Source organism: Diadema setosum, chromosome 13, assembly GCF_964275005.1.
Source record: "Diadema setosum chromosome 13, eeDiaSeto1, whole genome shotgun sequence".
Classification (NCBI taxonomy): Eukaryota; Metazoa; Echinodermata; class Echinoidea; order Diadematoida; family Diadematidae; genus Diadema; species Diadema setosum.
Window position 1 is genome coordinate 28,621,025 of NC_092697.1, and position 22,954 is coordinate 28,643,978.

Genomic DNA, 22,954 nt, shown 5'->3' on the forward strand with positions numbered 1-22,954 from the left:
TCACTGATAGTGCAATTATGGTCTCATTGTGCATTTTTTCGCTGTATATATCTTACATGGAACAGCCGGCGCGCTATTCGGAGGATAGCGCGCGAAATGGTGTACGTGAGATGTTGATGGCAATACACACTTCACGAATGAATGAACGTCGGAATAGCATGCATAACATTCAAATTGGTTTTGTGCACTGCATCTTTGCCGCCGTCTATTGTATACTGTGCATGCATGTGAGCCATTGCATTGAATGCACTTCTCACATGCATTTGCTGTTGTATTAAGTTGTGGAACGTGTTGTTGCAGTGCTGAACTGTATAAATTTGGCTTAAATTACGTTCAGTTTTGGTTACAATTTCTTTCGATTTGCAACCTATTCTTCTTTAGGGGCATCGTCACATCACATTTACGCTGTTCCTCCATCAGTGCTGACACAAACACATGCACAGTGCAGTGCATACAGAAATAATAACTGGAGTTTCTGCTTTGGCACTGCCACTCTGGCTGGACCGGGAAAGTCGGGACATGTGTAATTAGAGGTGTTCTTTGATGTAAAATTTACCGTAGAAATTCAGATCCTCACTATTACAACTAACCTGGATGTTTGATTGGTTCGAACCATCAAGTTTTTGAAGATGCTTACCGAGGAAAAAGAGCAACAAGCTGGTTCCAGCTCTGCGACAGCCGGGCCTGAGGAGAATGGGTAAGATTTAAGATTAAGAAGTCCGCATTTCATTTCACCACACCACCACATCTAATGACATGTTTTGTATTCATAAACCTGCACGGAGAATCGGGATGGCTTGTGAAGATGTACCTGTAGGCTACAGATACTAGAAAGTTAGTTCTGTGTTAAACACAGGAATGTTGCCACTTCACCAGGTGAGATATTGTCAGATTTGTTGATTGTTCATGAGTTCTAGAAACGTTTAATACACTTTCCTAACTAACAGTTATTAAAACTTTATAGGGTTCTAGATCTGTCTAACATATTAAGCTAATTTGATAAATTTTATGAACTGCTACAGTGCTAGCTGCTGAGCCTGAGGAGGATATTTATTATTATTTTAGAGTGTTCTTTAAAGGGACTGTACAGTACTGGTTGAGGTGGGGATTACTGTTTTGAACATTTCTAAGTGAGATAATGAGAAACCTTTCATGAAATATGAAAGAGTAAATTTTATGTAATTTTAAGAAGGATTCAATGTTTATTTGATGAAAATTGGTTTTCAAATGGCTGAGAATGATATCCAAAAAAGTGGTGATAATAAAAGGCGACAGGCCACCACGCCTTTTATTAGGATCTCTTTGTTTCACCTTGTTTTTGGATATCTCGGCCATTTCAAAACCAATTTTCATCAAATAAACTTTTGATACCCTAGATGCTCTTTGACATCTCACACAGAGTACCGTTTCTGAATATCTCGCAAAACGTTAAAAGCTATTAATCCTCACTTCAACCAGAACTGTACACACCCTTAAATGTTTAAATTTAGGTTTTGTGGCCTCACTCTTTTTTTTTTCTTGTAGAAATTATAGACTCCAGTCTACTCTAGACTGTACTCAAGTCTTTTTATGTTTACATTGGTCTAGAGTCTGGACACAACTTTTTTAAATTTGAGAGACTCCACAAACTCCACCTCATTACACTAGAAGATAGATGCAGAAGAGCAGACTTAATCCAAACCTACAGAATATTCAACAAGATAGACAGAAATGTCAGAATAAATCCTACAGAAATCTTCCAACTTGCAACGTGTCAGAGCACAAGAGGACACCAACTCAAAATCCATAGCAACACATGAGAGTAAGGGAGTTCACGGTTGCGATTTGCGCATGTGAAAAATAAAGGTCAAATGAGAATGTTTGTGTATTTGCCATTGACTTTTAAACGAAAAGAATCCTCAGGTAAATGAGGATTTGGAATGTTGTGTGTTTCACCTTGTTAGAACGCACAGGTGAAAGTGATTCATCAATAATGTTTAACAAAAGCTGCACACGCATTTCATTGACATTGATTACAAAGGTGGCATGCTTCAACAAAAAATGCTCTGTCACAGGTCCTTTCCATGTTATTTGAAAGTCTGTGGTGTAGGGGTCAAATGAGACATGTGCTACCCATGAACTCCCTTGTTGATGCCAGGAAGTATTCATTTAGTCAAAGGGTAGTTCAAGACTGCCAATCTCCCCCGAGCAGCAGTTCATGCAACCTCAATAAACGGCTTCAAAACAGAATTAAGATTATCGTATCCGGGCAATTACCCCCAGAGGGCAATTTAACCCCCCAGCTAAATACTAGTTAGTGGTAAGGTTAGAGTTAAGATTAGCCCGACCAGACACTGTTACGCTATGCGAAAACAGCGTCTGACACGCACGGCATGCAGCCTCGAAGTGAGGAACCTCAACACAACTACAAAACTTAGGAACATGTATACTTTTCTCCTTTAAACAGAATACTTTACTCACGTTAAATGCTACAGAAGAATAGTTCGCCACACTGGGTCCATGGAGACCACTTGCGATAAGTCCGTGGAACAAATAAATGACACTTTCTGGCGCAATTCCTGACCGCCGGGCTTCGTCGTTGCAGGATTCAAAATGGCGCCTTGACTTATGCGCATGCGTGACCGGATGTGCTCCAGAGCGAGCGCGTGTGCGTTGAAAGTGTCGAACAAACCTTGGCGTCTGCGACACAATAACCCAGTACAGTTTATAGCTGTATACCTTATACTAGTAACCGTGCGTACGCTGCTTGAAAGGGCATTCACATCACGTGACCACCCGATATCTGAGCTTGGCCTGGCGTGAAAGATTGTGTACGGTGTGGACATGCTGGATATGATGATCAATTTCGGTAAGTTTCATTACGTACATTTGAATATATATAGCATCAGATGTAGAGTAAATATTGAAGAGTATACTCGATGAGTTTGAGGTGACAAAAATGATCGTAAGTATCAAAAGTCAAAGCTATCGTGTACGATTACGTCGCCTCTCCTAGTGATTGGTGGTCGCGCGCGTACAGCCCTGTCGCGACGTACCATGTACAGCGACTGGGCTGTGTATAGTTAAGTTAAGATTAGGGTTAGGAGTTTGGGTTAGGGTTAGGATTAGGTTCAGGATTAGGATTAGGATTAGGATTAAGGCCAGGGGAAGGGTCTAGAGTAATTGCCCAGGGGGTAATTGCCCTAGACCCGTGAAAAGAGATTAATACTATGAAAATTCTTTATTGGTGTCCAAAGATACTAATCTACAAAATTAGGTATCAGCACTGTTACTAAACCCCTGCGCGGGGCGCTGTGGTACATGTTGGGGTCGCTGGTGTGGTTACACTGTTACTAACTAGTGTTAGTGTTACATAAAAAGTTTTCAGAGATATTTGCATAGTTAGGAATCATGTCTTCAATGTCTGTAGTCCCTTATGTTGATTTTTCTGTGGTACCTGTACTTGTGCAAATTTTGACATTTGATTTGTACTAAGTGCTAAAAAATAGCTGTAAAATTTTAGTTTTATGATGAAACTTATTTTTCTGCATTCCTTTGATAAAGTTAAATGTGTTTGAGTGAAATAACATGGGTTTTCACTTCAAAACATTAACAAAAAGACACAAAGTGTAGCTTAAGAGGGCCAGAAAACTGGACCTTTAAGTAGCAGTTCAGAGGTCAAAAAGTGTAATTTTCCATTACAGTAGAGTTGACTTGCAATGAAAAAGTCCTGTAAAATCAGTCCTAATTCATGTAGTTTGTTGCATAATTACAGAATAGCGAAGTTTCATTTCATGTAACATTTACTGAAAATAAAAGACAAGAGAATGATGGAATTGTACAGTTTCTCATGTCTCCACCGAATGGTTTAGGGAATGTTAAGTACTGGTTGAGGTGGGGATTCATTGTTTTGAACATTCCTAAGTGAGATAACGAGAAACCTCATATGAAATATGAAAGAGCATGTAATTTTAAGAAGGATTCAACGTTTATTTGAAGAAAATTGGTTTTCAAATGGCTGAGATATCCAAAAAAGCGATAATAATTAAAGGCTACAGGCCACGCCTTTTATTACAGGATTTCTTTGTTTCACCTTGTTTTTGGATGTCTCAGCCATTTCAAAACCAATTTTCATCAAATAAACTTTTGATACCCCTTAGAATTGCATGCTCTTTGACATCTCTAGAGTAGTTTCTGAATATCTTGCAAAATGTTAAAAGCTAAGTAAATCCTCACCTCAACCAGAACTGTACACACCCTTTAAGAGTGCATTCACTACAATTTAGTACAACATAATTTCTAGATCTTGACTCTAATACTAGTGCTGCCACATGCTGAATGATGTCATAAACTCCAAGTTTTCTCATCGATTTGTTTAGAAATACATATATATTTTTTAATGGGGGGGGGGGGGTATCTTTGCTAGGCTATTGCAACACAATATGTATTCATTACAGCCAAATTAAAATTGGTGTAGAATTGCAGTTCTTAAAGAGATGGTATAGTATCAGTTGACTGAGATAAGGATTAAGCTTTTAACTTTTTGTGAAATACTCCGACACCACTTTTTGAAATGTTACAGAGCATACAATTCTAAGAGGAATTCAAAGTTTATTTGAGATATCCAAAAACAATTTTAAGTACAGTGTAAGACAAAGCGATCCTGATGAAAGGTGGGTCCCACCTTTTATGAGGATTCCTTTGCTTATTGGATATCTCCACCATTTCAATACCAAATTACATCAAATAAACTTTGAATCTCTCAGAATTACATTGCTCTTTCATATTTCATAAGAGGTTTTTCATTATCTCACAAAAAAAAGTTGGAAACCTAGAGCCCCATCGCAACCAAACTATATGATCCCTTTAAGTGAGGTGTCCGATATCAATTTTCAAATTGCATATCATAAGTAGAGCATTGTTTGTTTTTGTTTTGTTTTGTTTTGTTGTTGTTTTTTTAGATTTCATGTCACTCACACATCAAACATAGCTTTGTATTTATGCATTAATTTGAATCAGTGTTATTTCAATTTTATGTACAGTTAACCCTGTCCCTATTATTAGAATTAGAATTAGTATCTCTTTCATAAATCATTCTTTGAGATGTTCAGAAATGTTTTTCTGTCAGCATTTAACTCATTAAAGGGTGTGTACAGTTCTGGTTGAGGTGAGGATTCAGCTTTTAACATTTTGCAAGATATTCAGAAACCACTCTGAGATGTCAAAGAGCATGCAATTCTAAGAGGTATCAAAAGTTTATTTGATGAAAATCGGTTTTGAAATGGCTGAGATATCCCAAAAAACAAGGTGAAACAAAGAGATCCTAAAAAAGGCATCGCCTGTCACCTTTTATTATTATCACTTTTTGGATATCTCAGCCATTTGAAAAACAATTTTCATCAAATAAACATTGAATCCTTCTTAAAAGTACATGCTCTTTCATATTTCATAAGAGGTTTCTCATTACCTCACTTGGGAATGTTCAAAACATGAATCCCCACCTCAGCCAGTACCGTACAGTCCCTTTAATCATATTCATACATATATATCCTGTCTTCTTTTTTTTTCTCTCTCTCTCTTTTTTTCCAGAGCCCAAGACATTGATGCCGAGGCCCTGGATCTTTTAGGCCAAGGAAAGAGGAATCTTGTTGTTGGGGATCCACCAGCTGCTGTCCAGTGCTTGCAGGAAGCTTGCGAGTTGTTGTGAGTTTGATGCCAATGCAAGAATTTTAATAAAGGGAAGTTTCCCTGCATAGGCATGTGTGGATTTTAGAAAAAGGCCAAAGATTTTAGTAAAAGTTTGATGAAAATCTGACTGCCAACTTACAAGTTACGAGTTTTTGAAATACCGGTAAAATAAACCTCCACAAGGTTCAATCTGCCGTGCCAAAATTTGACCCCGCGCAAAAGCATATAGGTTTCTACATGTAGCTGGCAGTAAAATTTTGGATGCTGTTATGGTCCAATTATGGGTGGCTGGATTTCCGTGTTGAACTTGCACTTCAAAAACTCTCTGGGTAGAAACTCTGTTGTCATCTAATGTCACAGTGGCAGAGCTACACCAAGAAAATGTGAAAGGAACTTTAGTAATATGATACTAGCTCCTCCAGACAGCTTGAATTATATTATTTACCTTCACATATGGCGATCATGTCAAGGGAATGTATACTCTACCTAAAAAAAACCACACATGAACATGAAAAAGTTTAATAAAACTTCCCCTGTTATTGCACAGATGAAGGTTTAAATTGCATGATGTAATTATTCACTGAAATTGTATCATTGGCTTTCCAGGACATTGTGAAAGAGAAGAAGAAGAAATTGATAAATGATGCACTTGTTTAGAAGATGCTACTTGAAATCAAATAGTTTGATTTGATATGATTTGATATTATTTCTGTACAGTAAAATAAGATACATGATATTTAGATACAGAAGTCAGAGCATTTGCATTGTACCTGGGATTTCACAATGACATTGGAATATCTGCTAAACTTAGATTGTTATACACAAATTAATGGCCTACTCAGGGAAGAGGACTTACGATTCTGCCAGAAGTTAATAACATTTCCCTTGTTGTTTCTGCCCGCTCTACACAGGGCTGCCAAGTATGGCGAAATGGCGGATGAGTGTGGGGAGGCGTACTTCCGGTATGGCTGTGCCCTCTTGGAGCTGGCCAGTATGGAGAATGGCGTCCTCGGTAACGCCCTGCAGGGGGTCCCGAATGAATCTGCGGACTCTGACTCCGACGATGATGATAATGCTGGGAAGGAGAAACCCAGTACAAGCAACATAGAGAGTGCGGACAGTCTGGAAGGTAAAGTATTGTTTACTTAGAATTACAGTGTAGATAGGGCAACTAATCGAAGTGTCCATCATAGAATAAAACATTCATCCTGGGTTGAACAATGAACATTTCAAGGGGATCAATCCACAACCCTCAAAAATAGCAACCCTCGCATTACCTATTCTGGAATCTGTTTAACAAAAACTAACCAGTTGGGAAGTGAGCCATAAAGGTCACCTACCAATTAGATGTATTGGACAATTTTCTACTCCTACAGGGGCAAGTGGTGGTGATGATGGTGCTGGGGTGTGGGGGGAGGGTCATCTTTATATTGTCTTGGTAGAAAAATATAGGCAACCCTTTTCATGTCTTGTAAAAATGCAACCTCTACAAAAGTTTTAAGGGCCAGTGACTGTCAGCCATCAAAAAGTAAACAAAATCTATCTATATGTATTCTAGAAACATTTATATGCACATTTATTTCCATTCATTGTCATTCCTTTTTCTTAGCCAAAGAAAGAGAAGAAGTAATCCAACAGGTGCAAGAAGCACTTGAGGCAACCTGCGAAAAGGAAGAATCCGAGAAAGAGAAGGGAGGGGAGGAGGAGGAAAAGGAAAAGGAAAAGGGGGAGGGGGATGGGGAGAACGAAGAGAAGATGGAGACAGATGAAGGTGGGGAGGATAAGGATGAATCGGAAAGGGAAGATTTGAAAAAGGAGGATGTAAAACAGGGGACTGAAAATAAGGAGAAGACCGGAGAAGAAACAGAAAATGGAGAGAAGACCGAAGAGAAGAAAGATGAAGCAAAAGGAGAAGAGGAGAAAGATGCAGCAAAAAGTTCCAAAGAGAAGAAGGAAATTTCAAATGACAGTGAGAAAGCACCTGCTGTAGAGGGTGATGTGAAAAAGGAAGTTGATGGTAAAGATAAGGAGGGGGAAGAGAAAGGGAAGGCAAAGGGTGAAAAGGGTGATGCTGAAACCAGTGCAGCAAAGACTGATGAGAAAGCAGATGATGCCAAAAAAGAAAAGAAAGGTATACACTCCTCAATCCCCATATCGATGTTAATGGAGCACACAAGGTGTATATTTGTCCTGCATTTCATCAGCCGTTTTGTGAAAATGTCAGTAACATCAGAGCAGTTAAAGTCTTAATTTCCTGTTTGAGCGATGTTTTAATTTTCTTTTTTTCTGTGGCTGTGGATGTGTTTTGTGTTAACGATAATTGATTATGCCATCATCCAATCAGTAACTTGATATTAAATGTACACTAACTCTTTTAAAGCTTCACACAAATGCATGCCAACTCATAGTATTGTGAAATTGTGAATCCATCTAACCTATATTTTGTGCTCATTCAAATGCTGATTTCTTTTTATATGAATTTTCTCAAAGGAAACAACAGCTAGTTATTTTTCACATAATTTTTTTTTTGCCATGAACACTTGTGATAGATCGATGAATTAAAGTATGAGAAAATGAGAGGTGCTAATTTATGATCTCACTATTTTGCAATGCAAAAACTATTTCCTTTGCTGTTCCACCAAATGACTGCAAATTGACTGCCATTTAGCCAGGGGAACCCTAAACAGTCTTTGTTTTCATTTACCTCCAAATCAATACATATCTGGCATTGTGCAGATAAGGAGGGTGCAACTCAAACATGCAATTTATATATATGTCTTCAAGTTGTCATTATGTTCACTAATCTCTCATGAGAAGAAAGCAAAGTCTTGACATGATTGATTTCGCTTTCAGTTTGAGTTGTTTACTAATCACTTGTCTCTGCATGGAAAATGTTGCTTTCCGTTGCTTTTGTCAGTGTTGATTTTATTTTAAATGCAAATGCATAGACGTTACTCAACTTAGCTACATGTACGTGCACCTCCCAGTAATTTTGCTCCCTAATTTACAGAGTAACAACTGTAAGAGCAAGTTGCAACTGTTGCAACGACTGGTAATAACAATGTATCCGGAAAAGTAATCATGATATCCTGAAAAAAAAAAACACACAAAAAAAAACAATGTGTTTGTATAGACTTGTTCCAAAGCAATATAAACTACAAAGATGAAGTTCAATCTTCATGCATTGGACTTTGATTATGAAGAAGTGTTAAACCATGAATAACTACTGCAAGATTTTTGAGAAAGCTCACCTTTGTACAGTGCTTTTGATGCAAAACATTTAGTGTTATCACCAGGTGTATATCGGGAGGATCTTGGATCACAGGCTGTAAAGACTAGTTAATGCTATGACGCCCATGACTTTAGTTAATCATAGATTGCATAAGAATATTCCCCTCTTCGCTGGGCAAGGAATTAACCCTAAGATTCTAGTCCTCCATCGGCCACCTGTGTAAAATAATGGGACCTGATCTTTCATTTCAGATGATGATGAGGATGCCGAGCCTGATACAACAGAAGGAGGAGAAAAGTCTGATCAGGTGAGATGCTGGTTTGGAATCCAAAACTCGCAGAATTTCAGTTGGTTTCACACTTGAGATTTATTGCTTTTAACGAAGGGATGTATCATGCACTAACTGTATGAGACATTGATAAATGAAAATGCTGGGTTAGCTGTCTGCCCATTTACGACAAATGAGGAAGTTACAGTTGTACACAAAATGTATCTTGCTAAGAAACTTAACTGCAGGCAACAGGTAACTGTATGCCAAGCAAAGTACAATGGTATCTTGATAGTTCACATGAATGCCGATAACTTGTATTTCCATTCCTTCTTTTTTCATCAGCTTCCAACTTTTGGTTCTAATACAAGTATTTATGATGTATGCTTTGTTAATTTTTCATTCAATTTTCACAGAAAAAGTCAAACTTTGATGGTCTTGGTTTAAAATGTTTTCAGGCTGTAATTTTTATATTATGAAATGATCCAAATTTTCATAATACACTGTGCTGTTGTTACACATTGGTGATTTTTGTTTTCAGTTTTTACTATTTGTGACATGATTGTCAATACATCATTGATGGTCTTCTTTGTAATTTTGTTTATCAGAAAGAAGATGCTGACGACATTCCAAACTTTCAGCTGGCTTGGGAGATGCTGGAACTGGCCAGAGTAATCTTTAGCAGGTAGGTTGTCCTGATCAGCTGTCACTACACATGGCCAGAGCAGACATACTCTGACCAGGGAGGTTCGAGAGATGGAGTTACAACTGACTATAATTATTCAATCAGCTGTCAGTTTTCTATGGATGGACAAAAGAATTCCACAGGTGCATTTGTGCCTTTGATGTCCGATGCTTGAAGCCGCCATCTTTCTGAGCAATCTGAACATTCATTTTTAACGCTAACATAATATCGGATGTATGCTGCTCGTTTATATATCAAATGCAATGAAATTTCACCTAATGATAAAGCATATAAAACAAAAGTCAATTCCGTTCGAAAATATGTGCAAAAGTGTAAATCTGAGCTGTATTTTGTGAAAATGTTTGAAATTTTACCCTCATGGAAAGCCGGTTTTATCACTTTTCTCCTTATTTCCGCAAAATGAAACTAAATGAAACTAATATGGTATCATCTTCAAGTATAGTTCTTCATAAATTAATATGTCAGATTAGCGTACAGACGCTTACAGTCAGTAATTTTGATATCTATTTCAGCAATATTTGAGCAATTTCTATTCGCACACCCCCGTGCCTTTACCATTGTCTGCCGCCCATCGTTTGTAAGTAGGGATAGCGAAAAGTAATTACCATCACAAAGACATATCTTCCTTGGAAAGTGGCTGGTGATTATGCTATGAGACATGAGTCAATTGTCTTTGCATCTGAGTGGCAAATCTAGTTTGACACATACTTCAAATATTTTTGAGTGGCGGCTTCGAGCATGGGATCAAAGCGAATAAGACTGTTGTGACTCCATTTCTCGAACCTCCTTGCTCTGACAATAAGCCAGTTCAGAGTTAGTTCATGTGCACATGGTTACAAATGACATTTCTCTTTCCTCAGTAGGTTAGTCAATTCACTCATTTTCAAAGCAGCAAAATGCACAAGCTTGCCTGACATAACAATTTATGGAATTCATCAGTCATGTTCAAATAAAGGATGAACTTGCATAGACCAGGTGACCAGATTGGTCCATCTATTAGCACTTGCAAGCATCCATTTCATAAATTTGTTTTGAATGCATAAATCTTTTTCAATTGATATTGCCAAATACGCTTGTAACACTTTTTCTGTCAGGTGGATATGCTAGCAAGCACCATTTATAAGGATTACTTGAATAATCATTACATCACAGATGCTGATCTTAATAGTGAATTAAAAAAAAACAACATGCCCTCTTAGAACAGAATAAGAATAATGACCTTTTTCTGCTCATGCCCAAAGTGGAACCCCAAATTGGCATATTTTAAAGTTGTCTTTTGAAAGTGACTGTGATGGTCATCGTCATTACTATTTTCTTATTCATTTTCCCACTGCACCAACAAGGAACGAGTCGGAGGAGTTTCAACTCAAGGTTTCCCAGATCCACCTCAAGCTGGGCGAGCTGGGCCTGGAAACAGAGCAGTACGTCCAGAGCATTGTGGACTTCACCAGCTGCCTGGAGATCCAGAAGAAGTATCTAGAGCCAGAGAGTAGACTGCTGGCTGGAACGTATCCTTTAACCATCTAGTCTTTACAAACACAACCACATCTCAGTTGTTTTGTCCTGTGCCTCTATATTGTAATTTTGATGTATGTGTTTGTTAAGGTGCCTTTTTGTTATGATTTCCCCCGCCAAGGAGGTGATGTTTTTGCCAGCATTGGTTTGTTTGTTTGTTCATTTGTCTGTCTGTCTCTTTGCAAAATAACTCAAAAAGTTGTGAACAGATTTGGATGAAACTTGCAGGAAAATTTGATAAAGGCAGAAAGACCAGTTGGTTAGATTTTGGTCGTGATTTAGAAATTTTGTAATGATTAGAGGGAGAAAATAGTATTAACAGAGCAGTGAAAATTTGATATGAAGTTATGCTTCCACAGCACATTCATATTCATTTTATTGAATAGAATATAAAACAGACAAATGGAAGAGTTTGGATTCCCATTTTTAGTATAAGAGAGGTGTAGAATTTGAAGTTTCACCTGTTCAAATTCAGTTCAAATCATATTCACTGCATCTCTTGTTCAAAACTTTATACAGACTTATAAGTGTAAAGCTCAATACTTTGTATCTTTTTCCCTTCTTATGTTTAATTCACAATGAAATATAGATGATCCTTAATGATATGGTGCAGACATTATAATCTTGGCCTGGCATACACATTTGCTCAGAAGTATGACAAGTCCATTGAGGTAAGATCATAGTCTTGACCTTTAAAATCATTTTTTTCCCCTGTTAACCTATAATAGATTCCAGTCATCTAACCTTTGCCTGAAATGCATACTTTCGAAATTTTACCTTATTTCTTTTTTGCAATGAAAAATTTGTTATTTATCCTAATCTTTAATCTATCACATTTAATCTTGAAAAATAGACTTTGTCATCATACAGCATTTTTCCCCTCACCTAGAAATGACCAGCTACCCATTGGAAGTCAGTGGATTGAAATTGAGTTGAGTTGTTCCAATGCTGCCCCCAGCAAAAGAGACTGTGAAACTGTCATATAAATGTTAAAAGAAAAAAAAAATGCTTGTGTGTTTGAGTACCCAGGATTTTGCATTTTGTTTTGTTTGTTTGTTTGTTTTGTTGTTGTTTTTTTGTGGGGGGGGGGGGTTGGTGTGTGTGTTTGTCTGTTTTAGTTTTTGTATTTGTTTAAAAGAAAAGAAAGAAAAAAGAAGTCTCCTTCCCAACCCCCTTCCTCTTGTTTCACGTTTTCATCATATAACATTTCAATCTGCAGCACTACAATCTCTCCAAGCAATTGATTGAGGCACGGCTGGCCACCCTGGAGAAGAGAGTGTCGGAGGCAGAGGGAAAGGGAAAAGGTAATATTCCAGAAGCTCTGTGATATATATGTCGTGTTCTGCACCCAGGTGTAGATACTTCTGATTACTGTATATGCCATATTGTGAGTCTGATTTTTCGCCAATCGGGACTTATTGAATAATTTCATAAGTGCTTAATTTCACGATCATGGAGTATGAATGGAGAAATGCATGCGTGCACATCACATTCATGTCGGGGGATCAGACCATTTTCTTATGTTTTTAAATTTGTGAATAGCACCTGCTAACTTCAAAAATTCTTGAAATATTTGGTGTATACCGTATTGTTTGGATTTTTTTTTTCAATGGAATACTTTTTATAAGAGCTATATAAACCTTGACAGCAGAGAAGTTTTTATTCTCTAGCATGTTTCTCAAATTTCCCAAAGATTGTAGTATGCGAAGATATTATGGCAAGTGGTCTAATATATGAAATGAAATGAAATGAAATGAAATGAAATGAAATGAAATCAAATTAATGATTGCATGTACCGGAGGGTAAGAATGTATAAATTGAATCAGTGAAAACTGAGGAAAACTCTTCAAAAATGCCTATTTACTGAATACTAGTATTGTTATGTTGATGGTGCTAATAATTATTGTTGTTGATACCTTACTCACAAGCAAAGTAGTTTGCGTAAAAGTGCTGTGTGTATGTTTGGAAGCAATAATGTATTAAAAAAAAAAAAAAAACAAAACAACCCAGTATTACTAACATATCTTGTTGCTGCGCATACTTTGAAATAGAAAATTGTTGCGTGGGGCTTACCGTAGATTTGTCAAAAATAGCACCAGAGAAAATGTGCACACTAGATTCCAGGTCCTCAAGCATATTATCCAATAAGCATTTTGTTAGTATAGCTTGTAGTTAAGTCTTCGAAGCGGAACATTTCATGAATTTGAATACGTTGTTAAAGTGGCTTGTTCATCATGCTTATCCACAACAGAAAAGGCCAATGAAGATGATCCCCTCTTCAAAGACCAGAAGGAGGTTGATGAACTCAAAGAGCTTCTTCCAGACATCGTGAGCAAGGTGAGAGGAAAATAATACCATGGTGACGAATGCATGCTGATAATCACCAGATTTCCCAAAATAGCAGTCTTTGTTACATCATCAGCTTTCAGCTGCGCGGCACCTCGCCCGAGCAAAGCACGCTCTTTAGTGCGCGTGTACAAACTTCAAGATGTGCAGTTTGAACGCCCTTGTTAATAGCCCCTACCTGCCAAATTATCGAAAATCCTTCATAAACTGCATAAAAATTCCATGATCACGACCAAAATTTAATCATCTGTTCCTTGTGTCATTTTCAACCTTTGCTGTAAGTTTCATCCAAATCTTTACAACTTTTTGAGTTATTTTGCAGACAGATATACAAACACGGACGAAAACATAACATCCTTCCTTAGCAGATGTAATTATGTGAAGATTGAAGTGTTTGTCACTCATGAAATTGATGTTATATTATGACAAAGAAGATCAATGTATGACATACACACTAAATTACTTTGAAAGTTTCACTGTTTATAAATGTTTTACATCTGTACATTTGAGAGAAGATGTTTTGTTTTTAAATATATCATTTACCCAAAGGCTGTGTATACATTCATTGACCTGAAAATTGTGCTTGTCTATATTATGTAATGTTTTGCTTTTTAACATTGTTGCTTCAATGTACTCATAACTATGTTTGTTTGTTTTTTCTTGATAATTCTTCATCCAAAGTTGGAGGATGCCAAAGAGATGAAAGTGCAAGGACCAGTGGGAGGAGAGAGCTCAGATGGAGCTGGTCCCAGCACAGCATCCTCATCAGGATTTGCTCCATCATCATCATCATCTGCGCCTGTTCAACAGGTGCGTAATTACGTGAATACATGCATGTGCAGTCTAGATGAACAACTGTATTCCATTCCGGCCACTAGTTCCTATTTAGGAGGACTATTTCTAAATAAGACAACCCCCCCCCCTTTGTTTTTCGTGATAATTTTGTAAACTTGACAGTTTTTTCACTGAAATTTTACTTTTTTCCTTTACATCTTGCACACATTTTGAAATTATATTCACGAAAATCAGGGGTATGCTTGCTGAGATATAGCACGTTTTTGTGACCAATGTCCCGGCAAATGGCAGTTTCCAATAATTTTTCTGTGTATAATGTGTGGGTTTTGGATGCATGCTGGTCCTGATATAACTGGTTAATCGAGGTCAAACTGTACATAACTTCGGTCAAATGCATGACTCGCACACACAAATTCGCACTTCACTTTCGCTGATAGATCTATGTGTTTTTTTTTTATTACACAAACATAACACTTGAGTGACTGAACAATTAAAGAATGTATTTTTAAATATATTTAATTTTTAGTAACTAGTATTTTCGTTATGTTAATTTAACCTCCTTGTCATCCACAGATTGCGGTGAGAAGGGCTGGAGGGGAAAAGGTGCAGGACGCTTCACATCTCGTTAAAAGGAAGGTGGGTAAACTCTTTCATTCCCATTGACAACTTTTCCGTGGACAACATCGGTGATATGTTGCAATGGTGGTTGTGAAAGGGTCACAATAAAAGTGGAATTTTTCATGGTGTGGAAATTTTTGACATGTAGCAGTAGAAACTGATTAAAGTGCTCACGGAGTCCTCATGATCACCCACAAAATTAAAACACAAAAAATTATTCTTACATGGCATAGCATACTAACTGCTGATCGGCTCATGAGCACACGAATAATTCATTATCGCTTATGTCGCAAAGTGGCAGAAAAAACAAACAAACAAACAAACAAACCCCAACTTACATAAGGCCTTGTGGCTGTGTCACTAGATTTTGTGTTCACCCATTTCCCGCATAGCTTGGTGTGGCGAGTTAGTCTCATTTCTCAGCAAGAAGGCCTTTTCAAAAGGCTACGGAAAGCGGTGCCAAAATCTAGATAGGTTTCAAATTCATTCTAGCTCTTTGTTCTGGCAAGTGTAGAATAAAAGGTTAGTAAAAGCTGTTGAGTTCTGCTTTTGATATTATGTGTGGCCCTTTTTTCTTCTTTCTTTTTACTATGGATGAAAAATATCCTACCTGATACAGTTGTATTTTCTTGATAGCACATGACCTGATTGCAGGTAGTTTATTGGTTGTTTGTGCTGGCATGTAATTTTCTTTTGTCTGTGTTTATGTTTATACATGTCTTTCAGCCTGTGCTGTTAATACAATTCTGATTTTTTAATGCATATTGCGGCTTCCTCAGCATGTTGTTTTGTTGATTTGGTTTTTGTTTTATTCTTTTGCTTCATATGAGTCATTTTTACTTTCCCATCCACTTCTAACATCAGAATCATTGTATGAAGGATTTTAACATTATGGTTGCATGTGTTCCATTGTTTTTCCATAACCTTTCATATCTACATAACAGACATATCATTGCTTTATTTTTTTTTCTTTTATTTTCTTTTATTTCTTTTTTGCCTTCATCACCATTTGTTTTTATCATTCAGTGTCTTGTCATTTGTCTCCATGCTTATTCAAAAACTGCCTGGGTAAAAAAAAAACCAACAACAACCTATGACAGAATTATTCCAAACCACCACCACCATCACAGAGAAAGCCGGAGGAGGGTGATGCAGAGCCAGGAACCTCGGCCGAGACGAAGAGGAGCCGTCAGGATGAGGAGGAAAACGTTACCAAGGATACGACCACCGACAGCAGCGGGGAGAAGGAGAAGTCGGCAGGAGCCGCTGTCAATGGCGCAGGAGATGCTGCCATTGCCAACGGCAACGGTCAAATGAACGGCGACACCAATGGCAAAACTCTGACCAATGGCAATGGGAAACTCTCGCCGGAAAAACCATCGGTGAGGGGGCTCATAGGTTCATGCTAGGACTTTTCCTTCATTCTCAGAAGTGTCATTGAATGGGTCTTTTTCAGATCTGTTTCTGGTAACCTATGCATTTGAACTTGATTTCTGATTGCCCATGTAGCATTTCTGAACATAGGGTCAGAGCACCAAATATACAGTCACTTTCAACTCTTCATATGTACCAAAAAAAAAAATGGTCGTCATACAATCTGACTCGAGAGCTTTCATATATATCTTGTCCAATATATGACATTTCTAAGCATATCTAGTGCATGCTTTTTTGTGTAGACATGGTGTACATTGAAATCATACTTGTACAGTGCATTCCTGTTATAACAAAGTTCTTTTTAGGAACCGGCAGTTTTCTTTTGTTTTATCAAAATTCTGTTAGAATCAAATAAATAAACAATAGAGACAAAGAGTGGATAATGTTGCGGACTGAATTTTTGTCCCACTGTAGCCAGAATTTTGTTACAACTGTGTTTGTTATATTGGGAATGCACTGTATTTATATTTGTGTTAAGTCCTACTCCCGAGTTCATTCAGATTTGGGATCATGCATCTTATTACATGTTATACCTTTCTGCATTTCCTATTCACTTTCATCATTGTCGGTACTAGGGTCCAATCATATTCACACCAATCTGCTAGTGGCTGTGTATAAATGAAACACACACTAATCTTTATCTATCCTATGACATACTTTTCTCTCTTTCCCTCTGTAATTTCTAGATTTTGAGCCAACTTCTTGTCATTTCTCTCTGCTGCCATACAAAAATTCAAAACCATATCTTATGCCACTGAGAGATTTTCTTCTTTCTTTTTTTTTTTTTTTTGCAGTGTGTTTCAGGAGAATTCATCAAAACAGAGACCTTACATATCTGCTTTCTCAAGTGCTTGTTGACCACATGCTGAAAAAGGGAGAAAAATCATAAATGCCAACAAAATTTAGCGAGGGTACAAAATGTATCTTGCATTGTTTTTCTTAGAAGACTGTGGTATTAAAGGTATTAGCCCACATTTGTAAACCTGCAGCAATTGGTCTCATAGTTAGCATGGAGTTTGGGTATGGTTGCAGTAACACCTGTGCAAAATTTCGTTCTAATTAGTCCATTACTTTCATAAAAATGAATGAAAATGCACCGTATGCATGCGTATAACGCTCGCTAGCTCCGGTCCACGTACGTACTACATGCACGCGATACATGTGTAAGTTACATGTACATAGCTAGCCCGCGCTCGTAATTCGATTTTGGGTCGGGTTGACCCGGTTTGAAAATTGATTTTAAAACGATGATTTTCTCTCTTTTATCGAATGGTATGGACAAAGAGCAACAGGTGAGGTATGTTACTGTTATAACTTGTACTTGAAGTCATATTGGACCTGTTTTATGCAGTTTTGATTTTCGTGGGTTTGCAAATGTGGGCTAGTACCTTTAAAAGCTGGTCATAGCAATATGTAGTTTCACAGCAAACATGTGTGACTGCCCAGCTCAAAACCCACAAAAAGTAGGCCAAACTGAATCCACACTCTAGTTTAAAAGAGTAAGCTCTAAGCATTAAAAAGATATGCAACATGTTGAAATTGAACCATCTTAATTCCCCCCCCCCCCCCCTCTAAACCGGTGGGCTGCAAAGCTCTCCCTGGTCAGTGGTGGGTCAGGATATTTGCCAAAAATAAAATTAAAGAAGATTCATATTTGATCGAGATATGGGCTTAAAAAAAAAAAAAAAAATTGCAGGAGCCAAAGTGGGCTTCCTGTTGAAAAAGGTTGAGTTGAGAAGTGCAGTCCTACCCCATTCAAACAATGAGTGAAATAAGAGTTAGGAGAAAATGTGTCCTATTTTCTAGTGTAAACAGCACTTGCGTGGACAAAAAAAAATAAGGTTTAGAAAAACTGTTATATCTCAGTTTGTTTCAAGCCACTAAATTTTGACAGGAGTTGAGGAAAGAATACTCTCCCAGGTAAGACAAACTTCAACTAGAAATGTCGCTTTGGCGACTGGTATGCCTCCGCCATAATGCATGATTTTCCCAATAGGTCTAGATAGTACATGTGGACAATGTGTGATTACATTTTCACAAAATTGGCAAAATATTGAAATGACAAGTTTGTCACAAATGTGTTGAATGTTCACCTTCCTTGACCTAGGTTTAATTGGATGAATAGGAGAGCATGTATCTAGGGATTTAAGGACTTTAACTCGACTTTGACCCATTCATACATTTAGGCATTGAGTAATTTTCAAGGTACAGGTGTGGAGAAAAAGTGCAATTTCTGAATTGAATAGTAAATTGTTACCATTTTCATCTGGCCCTTGACCCTAAAATTCATAAGATAATCACTTTCAGGTAGAACATGCATAATATGTACTAAGTTTCAAGATAACTTGAGCCACTTCCGAGATATGGAGGAAAAAGTTAGTTCAGCACTTTCACTTGATCTTTGACCTTTTGACCTTTGAGGCAAAAAAAGAAGAAAAAAAAAAACTTTCCAGAGAATTTCTATTAGGTTACACATGTATGCATACACCAAGTGTAAAAAAAAATAACCCTGCTGGCATTGCATGATAGGAGGGAAATAGTAAAATTTTGAAGTGTTGCACTTGACCTTTCACCCCTGACCTTTGACCCCATGAACCCTACATTCTCTAGATAATCACTTCCAGTCAGTATATGTATATACTATGTTCCATGAAGATACCTTGAACAATTTTCCAAGGTATGGAAAAAAAGTTTTAATATTTTTACTTGACCTTTTGACCTTTGACCTTTGACCTCATGACCCAAACTTTCACCAGAGAATCTTAATTGGGTAATACATGTATACACTAAGTTTCAAGAAAATATCTTCAGGCATTCAATAGATATGGTGGAAATAGTGAAATTTTATGTATTTGACCCTGACCTTTTGACCTTTGACCTTTGACCTCATGACCCAAACTTTCACCAGAGAATCTTAATTGGGTAATACATGTATACACTAAGTTTCAAGAAAATATCTTCAGGTATTCAATAGATATGGTGGAAATAGTGAAATTTTATGTATTTGACCTTGACCTTTTGACCTTTGACCTTGAGCATGTGCACCCAAAAGTTGATAGGCACAACTTCACCCCATAATACACATACATGCCAAGTTTCATTAGGATACCTCAACAGGTTTTGATAGTTACCTTGTCCACAAAATTCATTACGGACGGACGGAAGGACGGACGGACGGACGGAAGGACGGACGGACGGACGGACGGACGGACAACCCGAAAACATAATGCCTCCGGCACCACTTCGTGGCGGAGGCATAAAAATATGAGTCTATCAACCCGTAAACTGACATATTTTTGTCCATTACAGTGAATCCTTATCAAATTTTAGTGGGTTATGAGCTGGGCAGTCACATTTTATCACATGGCTGGAAATATTTCCTCAGGTTTGTCTAAGTAAGAATTAATGTGTATAAATTGTGAAAAGATTATGTAACTGTTGCTGTACACAGTTATTGTCCACCCATTTCAACATTGACATGTCATTTGTGTACGATGTTGTAGACCCTATGTACTCATCAATATTTTTGTGTCAATTTTGTCTTTTGTTTTGTTGTTGCCATATAGGAGATCAAAACAAAGAAGCTTCCCACCGAGGACTCTACTGCTGCCATGGAAACAGCCTAGGAAAGCTCCATTCTGTCATCTCGGTCCTTTGCAGAGTTCCCCAAGATGCATTAACATTCCTTAGTTTTTGTTCTCTATCTTGAATTTGGAACTTCACAGTGATGAAGTGCACTGCATGGGCAGTGTGACTTCAGAAAATGGCTGACGCTTAAAGTATTTGCTAACAACTTTCATTTCACCGTCAGTATTTGAACCTTTGGGATAAGATAGAAAAATCATATACCAGCAAGTGATCCCTGTAGGATAGATTGCCATCTTGTATCATAGGTGAACTTCCAAACCATGCTGCCGGACCATGAAACTTGGCACTGGAGGAACAGTGTGCAAATGAATGCCGCATGATATGCAAATGATGCAACAGTGCTCTTACGTACACACACACACAAAAAAAAGTGTTGATTCTACGAGTTGCCCATAGGGGTTTGTTGGAGTTCAGTAATTCAGAGAAAGGTAGTTGAACACATATTCTGTAGAAGAGAAAATTGACACATTCCCCCAAGCATGGATATCTTTCTCTTCAGGATTGCACTTTGGGGTTGAAATAAGTTCACCTTGACACTTTTGTAATGGAAAGAGAGGCCAAAAGTGCCCTCAATTTTTGATATTCGATAAATTGCTGCTGCAGTCATCAAATTAGATTGTGTGTAGTATCAAATTCTAATTCATTATGTGCTTACATCGGAGGAATGTTTATACTCATGTTTCTTTGATAAAAATAAGAATTTCATGCAGATACTGCACAAGCACGCAGAAAAAGAAAAGATTGCAAGCCATTTCATACTGAGTTTTTTTGTTTTGGTGTTGTTATTTTGTAGAGGCATTGTCCACTTATGGACCAGTGCATTCTCTGAGGGAGAGAGGAATGTATTGTAAGATGTCACTTGTAAATTGCTTTGTACATTCTAGTTTAATAGCATCATGTAAGTAAACTTTTTGCAGAAAACCTTTTTTTTCCCAGTTGGTTTCAAAGGGAACTATTCATACTTTGTCATGAAAAACAAGGCTACTTGAAAAGCTTCTGGGGGAAAATGTATGTTTGTTTCTGTTTTTGTTTGTTTGTTTGTTAGTTGTTGGTTTTGTTTTGTTGGGTTTTTTTTTTTTTTTTGGGGGGGGGGGGGGGAGGGGTCAGTTATAGTACATAATTATGTTTAGCTTTCCACTGACTGCACCGTGAAGATTTGCAGTAATATTGTATATGATAAAGTGATGCTTTACCTTTTCAAGAAATTCTGCGCTTTTTCTGTTCTAAACAGAAGAGTCCGGAGTTTAGAATGTGATTTTTTTTACTTTCCTTGCCATTGCAATGAATAGCTTGGATTCTGCAAAATAAAATGGATATTGTCTTGAAAGTGAAAAAAAAAAGAGAGTGTCATTTAATATGCCCGAGGCAAGATTATGCAAATTTCATTTCCACCGATGAGAGTAATGTATTGGTCATATATGTGTTGACTCAAAGTAATATTTGCTTCATATGAATGGGGGAAAAATATCTATTGCCCTTTGTGTAGAAATCCTATTCTTTGTCACGTTTTCGTCAAGTACATGTAGTTTCTTTGTACATTAAATACAAACTGTAAAGATAATGAATGAACAAGTTCTCCTCCGGGTCTTCTTGTACTGTGTATAGTAAAATATGAAAATGAATGTGTGCAAAGTGTAGAACACATCAAAAGAAAACAATGCAACCGATCCAACCGAAAGGTGATGGAGGCACTACATTGCTTATGCGATGGAGCCATAATGCTTTTTCTGGTTGTCTTTGACGTCTATCCAAGGAGGTTTAAGAAAATGGAGTCACTCCATGTACTGTCTTATTTCCTTTGCTAGATGTTCGATGCCACCACTCGAAAATATTTGAAGCATGTGCTAAACTAGATCTGCCGTGCAGATAGGAAGACAATTGACTCATGTCTCATTGCATAATCACCAGCCACTTTCTAGGGAAGATACGTCTTTTTGATGGTACTGTACATTACTTTTCGCCATGCCTATATCTAAAGATACATGTAGGTGATATACACACATATACAGTGTGTAATGGTTAAGGCACAGAGATACGCGATTAGAAATTGGGCTAAAAATTATGAAATAAAATGAAAGCTACAGTACTTGACTGGGCATGCCCAGGCCCTAATCTGATATACTGTATCTATCAATAAAGAATTATGCTTGAAGATTATTCCATAATCAGTTTCATTTGTGGGAATTCAGTGAAAAAGTGACAAAATCGGCTTTCCAGGATGATACAGTTTTAAACACTTTCACATGATTCGTACAGGTCTGACCTACACTTTGGTACACATTTCTGGACAGGATTGACTTTTATTTTATATGCTTTATCATTAAGTCAGATTTCATTTCATTTCATAAGTTAACAAGCAAAATATAGTCAACATTATGTTAACGTTCAAAATGAATATTGAGATTGCTCAACAAGATGGCAGGATCAAGCAGCGAACATCAAAGGCACAAATGCACCTGTGGAATTCTTTTGTACAGCCATAGGAAACTGACAGCTTATTGAATAATTAAAACCGATTGGATCTCTTAAACCTCCTTGGTCTAGCCATCCATCCAATGTGTGTGTGTGTGTGTGTGTGTGTGAGTGTGTGTGTGTGTGTTGTGATAGACAAAGCACTACTCGATGGCTTTATTTTATCTATTTTTTTTTTTTTGGGGGGGGTGTCCAGGTATACTACTGTACAATTTTTTTAAAGACAAATAAGCTAGCGATCCTCAAGGTTGAG

At 37.5% G+C, this 22,954-nt stretch overlaps 1 protein-coding gene across 1 annotated transcript; it reads left to right on the forward strand.

Moving 5' to 3' along the window:
- Positions 1–228: 228 nt before the first annotated feature.
- LOC140237359 (protein HGV2-like) lies at positions 229–20,968 on the forward strand. The gene is made up of 14 exons (XM_072317296.1): positions 229–697; positions 5,569–5,682; positions 6,579–6,796; positions 7,277–7,798; positions 9,151–9,206; positions 9,776–9,852; positions 11,217–11,381; positions 12,002–12,059; positions 12,608–12,692; positions 13,640–13,725; positions 14,416–14,544; positions 15,103–15,165; positions 16,278–16,529; positions 20,148–20,968. The coding sequence occupies exons 1-14, from the start codon at positions 630–632 to the stop codon at positions 20,205–20,207; spliced, it is 1,953 nt and encodes a 650-aa protein (XP_072173397.1). The 5' UTR covers positions 229–629; the 3' UTR covers positions 20,208–20,968.
- Positions 20,969–22,954: the final 1,986 nt, after the last annotated feature.

Coding starts and splice junctions, on each gene's coding strand:
- LOC140237359 (XM_072317296.1), top strand. CDS start 630: ATGCTTACCGAGGAAAAAGAGCAACAAGCTGGTTCCAGCTCTGCGACA. Junction 13,726..14,415: donor TTCCAGACATCGTGAGCAAG/GTGAGAGGAAAA, acceptor CTTCATCCAAAG/TTGGAGGATGCCAAAGAGAT. Junction 16,530..20,147: donor TCTCGCCGGAAAAACCATCG/GTGAGGGGGCTC, acceptor GTTGCCATATAG/GAGATCAAAACAAAGAAGCT.